This window comes from Lemur catta, chromosome 3 (assembly GCF_020740605.2).
Source record: "Lemur catta isolate mLemCat1 chromosome 3, mLemCat1.pri, whole genome shotgun sequence".
NCBI lineage: Eukaryota > Metazoa > Chordata > Mammalia > Primates > Lemuridae > Lemur > Lemur catta.
Genome location: NC_059130.1, coordinates 106,506,038 through 106,523,254, shown reverse-complemented (window position 1 = coordinate 106,523,254; position 17,217 = coordinate 106,506,038). Strand labels below are relative to the sequence as shown.

General features: G+C 38.8%; 1 protein-coding gene and 1 non-coding gene across 11 annotated transcripts in view; both read left to right on the top strand.

Annotated features, from left to right (window-relative positions):
• Positions 1 to 14,970, top strand: part of PHACTR4 (phosphatase and actin regulator 4) — an 87,412-nt gene extending 72,442 nt beyond the window's left edge. For all 10 annotated transcript variants that reach the window (XM_045545768.1, XM_045545770.1, XM_045545766.1 and 7 more), the window contains 5 exons: positions 5,551 to 5,606; positions 7,406 to 7,467; positions 8,638 to 8,775; positions 9,685 to 9,761; positions 12,690 to 14,970. In XM_045545768.1, coding sequence (XP_045401724.1) covers positions 5,551 to 5,606; positions 7,406 to 7,467; positions 8,638 to 8,775; positions 9,685 to 9,761; positions 12,690 to 12,705 — 349 coding nt within the window. In that variant the 3' untranslated portion in view covers positions 12,706 to 14,970. The remainder of the gene's footprint in view (positions 1 to 5,550; positions 5,607 to 7,405; positions 7,468 to 8,637; positions 8,776 to 9,684; positions 9,762 to 12,689) is intronic.
• A 1,827-nt stretch (positions 14,971 to 16,797) lies between these two features.
• On the top strand, positions 16,798 to 16,904 carry LOC123636151. Its single transcript, XR_006734360.1, has one exon. It is a non-coding gene; the product is annotated as a U6 spliceosomal RNA (small nuclear RNA).
• Positions 16,905 to 17,217: the final 313 nt, after the last annotated feature.

Below are 17,217 nucleotides of genomic sequence, written 5' to 3'. Positions count from 1 at the left end.
AATCTTAACTTGTTGATGTTCTTATTGTTACAATTAATATTGATGATTCTAAAAACGTGGATTGCATTGCATGTGACTCATGCACAGAAAACAGTAAAAAAATAACAAATTAGAAAGGATCATTTTGTTTTAATAAAACACTGTGGCCTCAGGGAAAAATTTTTTTTTCTAGTGTGGCAGTCAGTGTGTTATGGTGCAGAGATTGTGTGTGTGTGTGTTTATTCATTCATTTGTTCATTCATTCATTTTATTTTTAAAAAAACAGTTCAAACTTACAGAAAAGTTACAAGAATACCTACCCTTCACTTAGACGAGTGTTAACATTTCCATGTTTGCTTTAATGATTATTGTGTGCTTACTGTCTCTGCACAGACACATATACTTTTTATTCTCTCTCAATTTATTTGAGAATAAATTGCAGACATTATGATTCTTCTAAATACTTCAGCATGTTGTCTTTTATGAACACGGGCATTCTCTCTTACATACCCACAGCATACTTACCAAATTCAAGAAATTTAACACCAATACAATATTTTTGTCTAGTACACCATCCACATTCAATTTCATCAGTTATGCCAGTAAAGTCTTTAAAGGCCCAGCACACTTGCACTGTACTACTCTGCTATCTCCAGTAATGTCTTTAATAGCAGTTTCTTCCTCGGTCTGGTATCTGATCTAGGATTTCATATTGTATGTACTTGTCATGTCTCTTTGGTCTCCTTTAATCTGAAATAGTTCTTTAGCTTTTTTTATTTATTTTCTGTTATGACCTTATCATTTTTTTAAGAACACAAACCACTTATTTTGTAGAATATCCCTAAATTAGAATTTTATAATTGTTTCCTCAGGATGAGATTCTGGTTATACACTTTTGGCTGTTGCCATTTACTTGTTTCTTGTCTTCCCCATGCCATCCCATCTCATCCCCCAGTTCTGTGAGAGCAGGGAACCCATCCTTCTTATCTTCCACCATACATATTCCCAAGACCTGGGAACAGTCTTTTTTCCAGACTCTTGGAAGACACATTAGCATAGCTTTAATCACTATGTGGGGAAAACTAAAATAATCCTCCCTTCTTTCTATCAAACTTTGCAAAGATTTTTTCCTAGTATAAAAGTAAAGAAAAACATGTTCATTATATTGTAGTTTGAAAATTACAAAAAAAGGGAAAAAAATAAACCAGCCATAATCTTATACCCTATATACCAGAGTTCAGAAACTTTTTCTGTAAAGAACCAAACAGTAAATATTTTAGGATTTGCCAGCTACATACAGTCTCTGTCATTTTTTTTAAACAACCTTTAAAAATGTAAAAATATTTCTTTGCATTCAGGCTCCACAAAAGTAGGTCTTAGGTTGGATTTGGCCCATGGGGGCTATAAATACTCATAATATTCTTTTTCAGTGTTTTTATATGCATGTTTTACATCTCTCTGTATATACAAAACTAATGCACTTTGGTCCATACTTTGTACCATATGTAAAAATTAGCTCAAAATGATCATAGACTAAAATATGAGAGGTAAAAACTATAAAAATTTCTAGTAGAAAGCAGAAGATCTTTGTGAATTTGGGTTAGACAAAGATTTCTTAGATACAGACTTGAAAGCATGATTCATAAGAAATTGATAAAATTGCACTTCATCAAAATTTAAAACTTCTGTTTTTTAAGAAATGCTGTTGGCCAGGCTCGGTGGCTCACGCCTGTAATCCTAGCACTCTGGGAGGCTGAGGTGGGCAGATCGTTTGAGCTCAGAAGTTCGAGACCACCCTGAGCAAGAGCAAGACCCTGTCTCTACTAAAAATAGAAAGAAATTATATGGACAGCTAAAAATATATATAGAAAAATTAGCTGGGCATGGTGGCGCATGCCTGTAGTCCCAGCTGCTCGGGAGGCTGAGGCAGAAGGATTGCTTGAGCCCAGGAGTTTGAGGTTGCTGTGAGCTAGGCTGACGCCACAGCACTCTAGCAAGGGTGACAGAGCAGGACTCTGCCTCGAAAAAAAAAGAAAGAAAGAAACACTGTTACGTGTAAAAATCCACAAAGAGGAAAAAATTTTGCAAATCATGTATCTGGTAAAGGTTTTGTACCTAAAATGTATGAAGAATTCTCAAAACTCAGTAAAAAACCAACCCAATTTTTAAAAATGTGTAGAAGACTTTAAGACATATCACTAGAGAAGGTATACAGATGACAAGTATGTGCATGAAAAGATGCTCAACATCACTAATCATCAGGGAAATGCAAATCAAAACCACAAGATATCACCTCACACCTGTTAGGATGGCTATTATCTACAAAACAAAAGACAACACGTGTTGGCAAGGATGTGGAGAAATTGGACTTCTTGTATATTGTTGGTGGGAATGCAAAATGGTGTAGCCTCTATGGAAGATAGTATGGGGTTTCCTCAAAAACTTAACAGTAGAATACCATATGATCCCGCAATCCCACTTCTGGGTATTTATCCAAAAGAAATGAAATCAGGATCTTGCAGAGTAGCACTATCACATTCACTAGCACTATTCATAATAGCCAAGATGTGGAAACAACTTAAATATGTATAGACACACAAATGGATTAAGAAAATGTATATACATACAGTAAGATATTATTCGGCCTTAACGTAGGAAATTCTGCAACGTGCAACAACATGGATGAACCTTGAGGACATAAAGATAAGTAAAATAAGCCGGTCACAGAAGGATAAACACTGTATGATTCCACTTCTGTGAGGTATCTGAAATAGTCATCTTCATAGAAGCAGAGAGTAGAATGGTGGTTGCCAAGGGCTGGAGGGTGGGAGGAGGGGAAATAGGGAGTTGGAAATCAGTAGGTATAAACTTGTACTTATACATGATGAGTAAGTCCTAGAGATCTGCTGTACAACATTGTGTTTATAGTTAACAATATTGTACACTTAAATTTTTGTTAAGAGGGTAGATCTCATGTTAAGTATTCCTACCACAATAAAATAAGGATTGAAATTTTGACATAAAACATGAGATACCACCACAAGTCTACTAGGATGGCTAAGATTACACAATTTAAAAGACTGACGGGACGGGCGCGGTGGCTCACGCCTGTAATCCTAACACTCTGGGAGGCTGAGGCGGGTGGATCGCTCGAGGTCAGGAGTTCGAGACCAGCCTGAGCAAGAGCGAGACCCCCATCTCTACTAAAAATAGAAATAAATTATCTGGCCAACTAAAAATATATATAGAAAAAATTAGCTCAGCATGTTGGCGCACGCCTGTAGTCCCAGCTATTCGGGAGGCTGAGGCAGTAGGATTGCTTAAGCCCAGGAGTTTGAGGTTGCTGTGAGCTAAGCTGACGCCACAGCACTCTAGCCCCGGGCAACAAAGTGAGACTCTGTCTCAAAAAAGAAATAAAAATAAATAAATAAGTAAAAGACTGAGGGCCAGGCATGGTGGCTCATGCCTGTAATCCTAGCACTCTGGGAGGCCAAGGTGGGAGGATTGCTTGAGCCCAGGAGTTTGAGGTTGCTGTGAGCTAGCCCAGCAACAGAGCCCAGGCAACAGAGCGAGACTCTGTCTCAAAAAAATAAAATATAAAAATAAATAAAAAATAAATAAAAGACAATACCAAGAGTTGCTGAAGATGAAGAGCAACTGGATTTTCCTACACTGGTAGTAGCAGTGTAAAATAGAAGTACTTAGGAAAACAATTTGGTGGTTTCTATAAAAATTAAACATATCCCTATATATGACCCTGCCATTCCATTGGCTGTTATTTGTAATAGCCAAAAACTAAGAACAGCCCAAATACCCACCAGTAGGTTAATGAATGAACAATTTGTGATATATTCATGCAATGGAATACTATTCAGCAACAAAAAAGAAAGAGCTATTTATAATATCACAATGTGGGTGGATCTCAATGATGCTGAATAAAAAGAAGCTAGACAAAAAAGAGCACATACTATATGAGTTCATTTTATATAAAATTTTAGAAAATCTATAGTTACAGAAGCAGATCATTATTTGCCTTGGGTTAAGGAGGGTGAGATTGTAAAACAATAGATGAATGTGATGGGGTTTGTAGATAGTAGAATTATGTCCCCCAAAAAGATATATTCAAGTCCTAGCCCCTAGTACTTGTTAATATAACCTTATTTGGAAGTGGGGTCTTTGCAGGTATCTAAGTTAAGATGGAATCATTCTGGATATGGTGTGCTCTAATCCAGTGACTGGTGTTCTTACAAGAAGAGGGCAATTTGGATGCAGGCATAGACTGACACACACAGGGAGATAGCCATGTAACAACACAGGCAGAGATTAGTCTTATGTGTCTGCAAGCCAAAGAACACCAAGGATTGTTGGCAACTACCAGAAGATAGGAGAGAAACATGGAACAGATTCTCCCTTGGAGCCTTCAGAAGGAGCCAACATTACCAACACCTTGATTTAGGACTTCTAGCCTCTGGAGCTAGGAGAGAATAATTATCTGTTGTTTTAAGCTACTTCATGGTAATTTCTTAGAGCAGCCGTAGGAAACAAATACAAGGGTCATGGATATGTTCATTTTCATGATTGTGGTGATGATTTCACAGGTGAATAATGTCAAAAGTTATCAAATTATGCATGTTAAATATATGCACAATTGTATGTATTTATTTATTATTGTATGTCAGTTATGCCTTAATAAAGCTGGTTTTTTTAAAGAACATTAAAAAAGGAAGATAGTGTTCAGAAAGAAAAATTTGAAATATATAAAGTTATAAATTATATATAAAATGGGGCTGGGAGTTCTTCATGCAGGCAACTAAAGAGTTGAAAAATTAGCAGGTAGCTCAAATACTACCTGAGAAGTATAAATTAAAGGTAAGAAATGAATAGCTTTCTGATTCCAGAAATGACAGGTTGTCATTGATAACATCTCAGAACTGTTGTTGCGGTGAGAAACTTCATCAAATACTTTATATAGAGGACTGCAATTAAAATCATAGTCTTATAGAATATCACCCAGAAAAAGACAAACTTAAATTCCAGTGTTTCTAAACCATTGGTTTAAAAATCCAAAGGGGGACATCAGAGTCATATGAGAAGGAAATTTTATGTAAAAAAATATATATATATATCATATGTATATATAAAATCTCATTCCTCATCCTGATTTTCTGAATCATAATTTCTATTAACATGCCTTAGGAATCTGTGTTTTTAACAAAGTCTAATGCTTTTGAAGAGGCAAATTTGTTTCAGAGCCACCAATTCAGTCCAAACCTTCATTTTACAGATGAGGACACTCAGGGTCTTTTATGGTGGTATCTTTTATTGATGTCAGAGCTAGAACTTAAATCCTGGCCTCCTGTTTGCACATACAGTTCCTTTTTACAATGTGATATCTGTGTTAGCATTTTCAATGTGAAATTGTTTTATAAGCAAGCAGATAAATATATCAGTTTGGAAAATTATTGATTTCTTATTGTGTAGGAGCTAATATAAACTATGGCCAAAAAAAATCTTTATAAACAAAATTGAGAGATCTAACATAGACAATACCACTATTTATCTCCTTTTTAGGCGACTGAGTCAAAGACCAACACCGGAAGAACTGGAACAACGAAATATATTACAACGTGAGTCTGGCTATGGAAATAAAGTTGTATAGTTTTTTTGGTATGTTTCTGACTGTAATATATATAAAAGAGAAAAGAAGTATTTGTTAATATGACTAAGGAGAGAGTGTTCCAGCCAGGAAAGGACTATTCATATTTTTTCCCTCTAAAGGAAAAGAACTCCCCCAAGCTTCCCTTGGAAGATGTCATTATGGTATTGTTTCATGTACTGTGATACCCCAGAAAATTTTGTTTTAATGTTCTGACAGTATCCTGGGACTGCCTTGGGTATTTGGGAGGATTTGATAGTATGTGGGAGATGTGCCCAACTTTTCTCTGTCTTCAGGGAGCTAAGGTGGTGGCCGTGTATGTGGTGAAGACCTTCTTGTTCCAAGTGGAATCTAAGGGCTGAAGCCCAAAGCAAGTTCCAAATGAAGCAGTTTTCCTCCCACTTTAATCCCTTAAGACTTTCTTGCCTCTAGAGTCACAAAATAGGACCATGTATTTAATTTGCTCTCTGTGTAATTAACTTCCTGAAATAGCATTCCAATACTGATTTGATTTTCCAGAGTATAGAGTGAAATTTGGCCTTAAAAGCCTCACTGAAGAGGTTTAGGCTTTCCTGGGGTTATTTGTGGGCATGCTCAGTCTGACCAACCCATTCCCTGTTCTCTCAGCACTATTTGGATATTCATAACTTAATCACTTTGTGAATTTTAAAATGTGGGAGCCTTTATAGACATACCACATGAAAATTGATGTGATCTCCATTGTTCATTCTTAGCAGGTACCCTTGAGCAACAATCTGCAAGCTTTTCCTTAAAGGGCACATAGGAAATATCTTTGGCTTTACAGGCCAAAAAGTAAATGAATAACTATTTTGTAGGTACTTATAAAACCGTTTAAAAATGTGAAGACCATTCTTACCTCATGGGCAGTAAAAATAAAGGCAACTGGCCAGATTTGGTACCACAGCTTGCTGATCTTTGTTCTTAAGTTTTTGTTTTTGTTTTTGAGACAGGGTTTTACTCTGTAGCCTAGGCTAGAGTGCTGTGGCGCCATCATAGCTCACTGCAACCTCAAACTCCTAGGCTCAAGTGATCCTTCTGCCTCAGCCTCCCAAGTAGCTGGAAGTATAGGCGCACACCACCATGGCTGGCTAATTTTTTTATTTTTTGTAGACAGGGTCTTGCCATGTTGCTCACGCTGGTCTTCAACTCCTGGCCTCAAGCGATTCTCCCGCCTCGGCCTCTCAAAGTGTTAGGATTACAGGCATGAGCCACTATGCCCAGCCTTAAGTATTTGTACCAGTTGACAAGAAAATTATTTTGATTAGCCATCCCCAAATTTTATTATGATTTGGACCTATAAGAAATATCTGGTGTGGCCGGGTGTGGTGGCTCACGCCTGTAATCCTAGCACTCTGGGAGGCCAAGGCGGGAGGATCGCTCAAGGTCAGGAGTTTGAGACCAGCCTGAGCAAGAGCAAGACCCCGTCTCTACTAAAAATAGAAAGAAATTATCTGGACAGCTAAAAATATATAGAGAAAAAAATTAGTCGGGCATGGTGGCACATGCCTGTAGTGCCAGCTACTCGGGAGGCTGAGGCAGAAAGATTGCTTAAGCCCAGGAGTTTGAGGTTGCTGTGAGCTAGGCTGATGCCACAGCACTCTAGCCCGGGCAACAGAGAGAGACTCTGTCTCAAGAAAAAAAGAAAGAAAGAAATATCTGGTATGATTACTAAAAGTTTGATATGCAAATTGAAAAGATACCTGCAGCCATTTTGAAGTAATATTCTTTGTTTCTGACTATCAAATATAGCTAAAAATGAAGCTGATCGTCAGGCAGAAAAACGAGAGATTAAACGTCGCCTCACTAGAAAGGTATTGCTGCCCATGTGTTCAGTTGACTGTGTTATATTTGAATGACCTGTTTGATTGGAAATAAATGAATTTGACTCCAAGTGCCATAGGTTGCTATGAAAATATACATGATGCAAATATAGAAAATAACATCAAGAGGTTTTTTTCTCTTCATTTTTAATATCTCACACAGGCCTAGCCCAAGGTGTCCAATAAATGTTTGACAAAATAAATTTTGACCTTTTATTTGGTAGTCCTGTGATTTTGATGTAGACACTAAAACTCATTGATGTGTAGTGACAGTAACCGGAGGAGTGTGTAGCATTCAGTTTTGCAAAACAAACTGGTTGTTTTCTAATAACGCTGTGTAGTAAAACCTGAAAAGTATGAAAAAGCATGATTTTCTCATTGGTCCCAGATCAAGTAGGATAGAATCTTTTCTTAACTAGACCTGTGTTAACTTTTAAGCCCAGGGATTAATCCTTTTCTCCTTTCCTTCCCGCCATAAATTTGTGAATACCTCCTGTAGTTTCTGATTTGGTCTGAGTTCTCTAGATATTTATTAAAACTTGTAAGAATCCCCAGGAGAGCAAAGGATCTATATACTCTTTTCTTGATTTAGCCCGTTTCTTCCCTTGCCAAAAACAGAGGAATTATTCTTGATAATTAGAAGCCATGGCTGGATTTAATGCCTTCAGATTGAGCAGGTTACCTTATTTTGCAACCTTAAAGCATAACGTGTTCCAGAATCTGCTATCTTGGGCATTACTCATGTTGAAATAAAATTTACAAGAGCCTTGCTACCCAAAATGTGGGCCATGGGGACCAGGCACCATTGGCATCACCTAGGAGTTTATAAGAGATGCTTAATCTCAGGCTCCACCTGAGACCTGCTTAATCAGAATCTACACCGTAACAAGATCCCAAATGATTTGTATGCATATTAAAGTTTGAGAAGCACTAGATTATAGCAGTGATTTTCAATCTTAGCTGTGCATTGAAAGGCTTAAAAAAAAAAGTCTTGTTGCCCAGAATCTTTGGGGCATGGGACCCAGGAATCAGTAGTGCTTAAAGCTCCTCAGGTGATTCTAATGTGCAATGAAGGTTGAAGTACTGGGTTAGAAGCAATTTGAATGAAAGATTGATATCTAATTCCTGGCTTAGTGAACTAAGAGACTCCATTTCTTTCAGCTCAGTCAAAGGCCAACTGTGGCTGAACTACTTGCCAGGAAGATTCTGAGGTTTAATGAATATGTGGAGGTAACAGATGCTCAAGATTATGATCGGCGAGCAGACAAACCTTGGACCAAACTGACCCCTGCTGACAAGGTACCTGGAAAGCTCTCTCTTGTTCAGGCACTCTCTTTCTCTCTTTTTCTCTTTTATTTGAAGGATGCAAGATACTAACTAGAAGGGAGAACTACAAACAAAGCTTCTAGTTTTAACATAATGTTAAATTTCAAATGAGGATACAAAATGCCAAGATGGGCCAGGCGCGGTAGCTCACGCCTGTAATCCTAGCCCTCTGGGAGGCCAAGGCGGGTGGATCGCTCGAGGTCAGGAGTTCGAGACCAGCCTGAGCGAGACCTCATCTCTACTAAAAATAGAAATAAATTATCTGGCCAACTAAAAATATATATAGAAAAAATTAGCCGGACATGGTGGCTCATGCATGTAGTCCCAGCTACTCGGGAGGCTGAGGCAGTAGGATCGCTTAAGCCCAGGAGTTTGAGGTTGCTGTGAGCTAGGCTGACGCCACGGCACTCACTCTAGCCCGGGCAACAAAGTGAGACTCTGTCTCAAAAAAAAAAAAAAAAAAATTAAAATGCCAAGATGTAGAAACCAAAACTTTATACTAATGACTCCATCACCAACACTAAAGAAAACAAAATCTCTGCTATATAACAGAGTAAAATAACTGGAACGAAATCATTTTTAACAGTCATTATGTTTGACTGGAGGGACTGTGGGTTGTATATTTTAGTAATTACCCATATTTCACTTTTATAATGAGAAAAGCATTTTTGCATGCTGTGAAAACTATTAAAGCTACAATCTCTTTCAGGTTTTTCACCTAGTTTGATTAAACTCAAGATTTTAGATTTATTATGAGATAAATGGTGTCTAGGAAGGTGATGTGTGTACTGTGCTCAGAGCACAATAGAGAATAGGTGAGAAGTCACACTGCTATAGCACAGCAGCCAGGAGAAGCTGAAACATTTTGTTTCTATTCCACAGGCTGCCATAAGAAAAGAATTAAATGAATTTAAAAGCTCAGAGATGGAGGTTCATGAAGAGAGCAAACATTTTACACGGTAAGATCCAAAAGACTCAGTACTATGAGCTAAATAGAGCTTCCCCCCAAAAAACCAGAGTTTTCAGATATGAGGGGCTCTAATGACATTGATAAAAAGGAGGACACACAGTGTTGAGGACAAGAACACTACATTCAGAGAAAGGGATGAGAAGTAACAGACAATAGTAAATGCCTAATTTGAGTGTGGCATTTTATGTATATTATTTAATCCTTGCAATAAATCCGCAAGATGTGTTAATGTCGCTATTTTATCAGTGAGGAAATGGAGGCTCAGAAGTGTTAACTTGCTTGACTTCCTAGTAAATTACAGAATTAGGATTTGGAGAAAGGAATGAATGACTTCAAAGCTTTGGGGTGCTCTCTTCCTTGGACTTCACTCTTCCAGGTTATGAATAAGGAGATTGTGCTAAGTTAGACAAGACCTTGCCCTATCTGGTTTCGGTTCTGTTTAGCACAGTTGATCTTACCAACTTACTAAATAAACTTCATTTTAATTAGCTGTCTTCATAAAACAGCCAAGAAGTATTTTGATTTAGAATTACTGTTGTGATTAAGAGTAAGAACCTACAATATCTAAAGAATCAGCTAGCGTCAAATGCAATCAGTTAAAGTATCTTTATATGACTCTCTCAGAACATTTATGAAAAGACACTAAGTGAAAGAACACATAATGACAATTACAGAGCTTGGTATAAAGGAACAAACAGAAATGGAAAATAAAATGTTAAGTGCTTTTTCATCACCATAGAGGCAAATGGTTATTTTGATTACAGAATTTTTTTGTACTGAACGTGATAGGAGTGGAGAAGGCAAATTCTTTGAACAGCAACTGGTCCAATGGTAGTGGGTTATCAGAACTTGTTAACATTAGTGTCACTAAAGTTGGTATTCAACCCCCACTGCTAAATTTGACTGGCTTTAAAAAAAGAAAAGAAAAAAATTCTTTGAACAGCAATGACTCTATTCAGAACACTATAATATAAGCACAAATGAAAACCATACTTGCCTACATGGATTTCTTAGTCTAATCTGCAGAAGACCTTTTTATTACTAAATATAGTACAATTAATATGATAAATGCCTGAGTCAGTCTACCAGGATTCATATCCAAACTCTACCTTCATCCAAAATCCTGGCTATGCTAGTGTCAGTAGCTATGTTTGTGGTAGTAGTAGTAGTAGTAATAGAGTGCTGTAGTGAGCAAAGCAAAAGAATAGTTTTTGCCAAAGAAAAGAGCCATAAAGAATGTGACATTTAGGCTGGATCTTAAAGCATATAAACGAATTTATCTACAGAAGAAGGAGGGAAAGAATATTGCAAGCAGGAGGACCAGCATGAGCAAGGGTATGGGAGGTAGAAAAGTGCATGGTGTTTCTGCGTAACAAAAGATGTAGCTAGAGCAGGATTTGTGGGGCAGTGTGGTAAAGATAAGCCAGAATGATGGGTTCCAGTATCACTTTGAAGAGCTTTGACTATTATGCCAGGATGTTGGAACCATTAGAAGTTTATAAGCAGGGAATCTGTGTATTTCAAACAAGCTCTGAAAAAATAAATACATACATACATACATACATACAAAAACAAGCTCTGCTGGAACTGTGGAAGGTGATATGGAAGGGGACTAGCAGCAAAGAAATCATTCAGGAAGTGACTGGAATAGTCATAATGGGCTGGTCTGAGTGCAGTGATATTGACAGCTAATTGATCACAACCAGTTACAGAGTCCTTTGTTCCTTCTCCACTCCCACTGCTTCACTTGCCTAGCCTAAAAGAAAAAAAAAACAGTCATGGTGAACATAGTGGTAGCTCAGACCAGGGAAGTAATAGTGAGAATGCAAAGGGATAGATTTGAAAGACATTTCAAATATAGAATCAATAAGATTTGGCAATTTGTTGGATTCCAGGGATGAAATAAAGGAGTAATCGAAATGACTCTGAAATTTCTAACTTGTATTTTTTGAGATCTATGAAGGTGATAAGGAGTTCAGGTGAACAGTTTATTCAACAGATGTTTACTGAGCACTTACTACAAGATAGATAAGTGCTAGGTCCCTGGGATACAGCAGGAAACAAGATAAAAGTTTCTATCCTCAGTGAGCTTTTATTCTAAAAGAAGAAGGCAGACAACAAAAAGCTAGAAAACAAATTATCCATGTTGAGTGTGATGAGCCTGTGACACATTGAGATGGAGATGCCTAGAAGACAATTAGATATTCAGTCTAAGGTCCAGAAAGCAAGCAAGGTCTAAAGATACAAATGAGAGGAGACAGTGGACCTTTAGGGAGGAAATTGTTTTTTGTTTAAATGGTGGATATGTTGGGCATGGTGGCTCACGCCTATAATCCTAGCACTCTGGGAGGCCGAGGCAGGAGGAACCCTTGAGGGCAGGAGCTGAAGACCAGCCTGAGCAACATGGTGAGACCCTGTCTATAAAAAATAGAAAAATTAGCCAGCTGTGGTGGTGTGCACCTGTAGTCCCAGCTATTTGGGAGGCTGAGGCAGCAGAATCACTTGAGCCCAGGAGTTTGAGTTTGCAGTGAGCTATGGTGACGCTACTGCACGCTAGCCCAGGCAACAAAGTGAGACCCTATCCAAAAAAAAAAAGAAAAAGAAAAAATGTTTTAAAAAAGAATAAAAAGCAAAGAGTGGACAGAGAAAAATGAACCAGGACAGTATACTGAGGAAGAGCAATTAAAGAAGAAAGAAAACTAGGGAAAAGATAGAGTTACAGAAGCCAAGAGAAGAGAGTTTCAGAAAAGAAGGAAGGGGCTGAGGAGTATCAGGTGCAACAGAAAGGCCAGATAGAATTAGAGCCAGAGGAGAGGCAGTTCTAATTAGGATATAACATTTCATTGCTACTGATATGATAATAGCAAAGCAATGTACATTATCTGGTAACTTGTCTCTTTTTGATCATCTTTTTTAGCTACCATCGTCCTTGATGCCAAAATTTGAAAGATGAACTAAACGACCCCTCCAAACAGGGCTGCTTTGCCACTTCAGTCTCCAGAGTGACATATGGAGTGAACTTGAGCACTTCCCAGCACAGCCAGAACTGCATCCTCTGGGATCTAGTTCTGGGGTGAATAGCACTTCTATGAATGTAGCATTTCACTGGAACGGATTCTCATGTGCTGCCCCTGGGGCAAAACTGAACATTCGTTAGTGCTTTTGAATCTTTCGATATCACAGCATACTCGAGGGTTTTTTCCCTCACCAGCCACCAAAGTTCTAGACCAGTTGCAGGTTCCAAGTTTTATTAGCTGTACCACACCCTCTCCCCAAGATGACTGCCTGTGCTGAGGCACAGTTTGCACCATTAGCCTTACCTGCCCTGCCCTGGGTGTGAGACCTACTTGTGCAGGTGCTAAATTCCAGCCATTAAATCCAATTTGTGGTAGGAAAAACCTTCTGGAGGCTCCCAACCTTCTGTTAAAGGGGTCCCCACCTCCAGGAAAAGCCTTCATACCACACTGGCATGTCAGATGAAAGCATTGCACTGTACCTCTTGTGACACAGCAATATAGTCTTCAGGCACTCTAGCCTGAGAGGAAGCTCAGGATCTGACATGTTCCTCATTCTTTCATGTCATCCTGATTATTAAAAAATGATCTTAAAGTAATGGGAACTTATGTTCTTCCTGTCTGTTAAGCAATCTGAGCTATAACCAGAATCCATGTTGGTTAAATGAGAAAGCATATATATTTTCTATATGCAAAAACAAGAAAAGGCCTTAATATTAATGCCAACTTGGCAGAAAACTGACTCATGGCTTAAATGTTGTAGGCTTTTGTCCTTTTATTGTACCAGATGATATTCTAAATCATTTTGACCAATAAATGTATTCTCCGTAAAGCAGAGTTGTAGCAACTCTATGGGAGCATTTGTGAGCTGTCTGTCCCCACACTTCCAGCCAGAATCACAGCAAGATCCTAAGGGATGTGGGGCACTAGATCAGGAAAGCTCTTTGGAGAAGCAAGAAGGTGGCACGATCATGGTCCACTGCCCCCTCTTCTTTTCTGTGCTGTTTGCCCCCCCATCCCTCTTCGCTCCAGCACCCATCCTCCTGCTCACCCCCTCTGGCAGCTTCCACCTCATCACCCTTCCTCTCCCACACTGTAGCCGCGTACTTGGTGCCTGGGCATTGGCTCAGCACCCCTCCCCTTTCTGTGTTTGTAATATACATTAATATGATTTCCTAAAACAGAAGATTTCGTTGCTTTGTTTGAATTTTTATTGAAAACCATACAGCCTCACTATTTCCCTCTAATTCCCATCCACACTGTAAGTAGAAGAAAAAAAAAAGTTCTTATTTAACTGATGAATGTGGCTTTTTGCCTTCACTTTAATGTTCAAGAAATTGTGGCTATTTCATGGATTTCTTCTGATTTATTCTGCAGGTCCGTGTCATTTTCTCTGTTATATAATCTTTCAGTAGGTTTTTCTCCTTTCACATCCACCTAAGACTTACTGAAGAAGCAGAATATCAGATCAAAACAAAGTGACCTTAAAAGGCAGTGTCTTCTCTCTGTATAGGGAAAAGCGGGGGTTGGGATTTCTCAGTTATTGTCAAATGTTTTATAGCTATGGAAATAGTACTGGATCCACATCTCCTTGAAGTTCATTAACGCTTGGGATAACTGAGGGAAGATAAGTGATGATTCTACTAATGATTCCTCTGTTAGAGGTCTGGATATAAGGTAGCCAAACTTTAATTGCTAACTTGACAACTTCTAACCATTCTATCTTGTTGGTTTGGAGACTGCTTTTGCCAGCATTCTCTGTGGCCTGAGGTGACATTTTCAAACCCTTCTTTCACTGCCTTTCTTACCCTTAATGTGCCAAGCCTGAAACAGGATTTGATTTCCTGAGCTACTGGTCTGCCTTCTATGTGCCAGCAAGGAATCTGGTTAATCTTTCATCTCATTCAATGTTCTTTTAAAACAAGACATTTTGGGGGTCAAGTCTGTTCAGGTGTTTGTTTGTGTTGTACATATATAAATGGATTCTGTGTTCCCTTTCTACGTAACTACCAACTTACATGGAAACTCACAATCATGTAGAGAAGAAATAAAAGTCTGGTGTATTGTACTTCAAGATGCTTCCCTGATGTACAGAATCTCCTTGTAAAATAAATAATTGCATTGTATATCAGTCTTCCCATCAATATTAATTATTAAAGTATTTTAGAATTTTAAAATTCCAAACTATACTATTCTGGTGTGAGGTATTTTTTTATGTTCTACTCTATTCCAAAAGATCAAAGCCAGCTTAAAAATGATACCTAAAATATTGCTAATGACCATAAGTGAGAAGTAGATGAGGGGGTGGAAATAATAGGATATTAAATGTAGCCAGAGGTGTGAGGGTCATTCATGGTTGTTTCTGTCTGTGCCCAAACATGGAAAAAGAATAGGCTGCAGACAGGAGAACCAACTGTGAACCCCATACCTGCCAGGTCTTGTGCTAGGAGCTTTATCCTATTTAGTCTGCCCCTGGCCTGTTAGGTAAGTGGTTTTACCAATGAAGAAACTGAGGTAAAGTTGCTTCCCCAAGGTCAAAACAAATTATATAATCACTCTTTGAATATATTCAAGAACAAGCACTTGCATCCCAGGATTTATTCAATATGGACCACATATAAATGGACCTCAGGCTGACATCACAAAAGGACAGTAATACTTCATGTCCTCTTTTCTGGCAAGCAGCCCAGTTTCAATCCAGGTGGCCTCAGCAATGACTCACTTTCTATTTGTCACTGTAGAGACTGGCCTTTTTCAGTGCATCACCCTTTACCAAGAGTTAAAAGAAATCATGAGTCAGAACTGCTTATGTCATCAGATTCTACCTACTCCTGATTTCCCTTCTACTAGCCCTCCAGAGAGGCCTCAAATTATTGCCTTGTGAGGTTAAAATGTCTCCAGGAGGCTGTTTTGGAGGTACACATTGTCCAGTGTTTGCTGAAACAATGAACAAATTTTGAGTCTTTGCGGATGTAGATAGGAGAAGGAAGTTTGGAAAACTACTATCAGAAAGGAGAGGTCCTGGGCCAGGCATGGTGGCTCACACCTGTAATCCCAGCACTTTGGGAGTCTGAGGCAGGAGGATCCCTTGAGGCCAGGAGTTCAAGATCACCCTGAGCAACATAGCAAGACTCCATGTCTACATAAAATTAAAAAATTAGCTGGGTATGGTGGCATGTGCCTGTAATCCCAGCTACTCTGGAGGCTAAGGTGGGAGGATTGCTTGAGCCCAGGAGTTCCTATGATGAGGCCACTGTACTCCAGCCTGAGCAACAAAGCAAGACTCTGTCTCAAAAATAGTTTTTTAACAAGACAGGTCCAATGGATATTGAATGTGCAGGGAATGAGATAGGACGTATACTTATAAAAGATGAGAGTATACACCAAAAGCCTAGCCCTGAAGCCAAAACACAGCCTAAACCACTTTTCAAGGTTCTATTTAATTCTAGCCCTAGTTCTCTCTGCTCTGGGAATTAAAAAAAAAAAAAAATCCAGTCCTAGGAGGCAAAAAGGGAAAACCAGGAATCACCAGCAACCTGGACCTTTTGCTCCATCTGTCTTTTCGTGTGAATATTGGTAATTCTCTCAAGAATTTTGCCTCCTGTGTAGAGCATAGAGGTCATCTGACAGGAACAAACACCTTTAATTTCCCTCCATTTGGCACCAAGGACACACACACACACGCACACAAACACTTATTTAATGCTTACCTCTTTCCTACCCCCGCCAAAAGAAACAAGAGTCATCTCTTGACTCTGTTTTTGCTTCAATCTATTGCCCTATCACCTGCTTTTCCTATACTCCCTTCACATAATCTATCCAGTGTTAAACACCTTAAATTCCTATGCCAGGCAGCTGAGCCAAGTGATTGACAGATGGAGGGGAAAGAAGTGATGGAGATGTTACCTGAGCAGGTTTCTTGGCATTGGTTTGTGACCTCTGGTCCATACCCACTGTTTTCCCTATCTAAAACCATATTCACTCAACTCATTAAAATCTAAACTAAATCTGGTGCTGACTTCAGCAGCACATATACTAAAATTGGAACCATACCGAGAAAATTAGCATGGCCCCTGTGCAACGATGACACACAAATTCGTGAAGCATTCCATATTTTTAAAATTAAATAAATCCCAACTAAAATGGCTTTTCCTGTGGTTACTAGTGACTTCTCAGTTAACTGCCGCATCCAAAGTCCTATTTTCAATTAAAGTACTTGACCACTCTGGCATTTGTTGCTTTGGGCAGTGTCCTAGTCCTCAAAACTCTTCTTTCTGGGCTTGTGAGGCAGCACTGTCTTCTGGTTCTACTTCTCTGATCATGCTTTCTTCATCCTGCTGGCTTCTTCCCTGACCACCGTTTAAATGCTGGGTTTTGTACTTACACAAACCTAGGTGGAAAAATAAATAAATAAATGCTGAGTTTTTATGG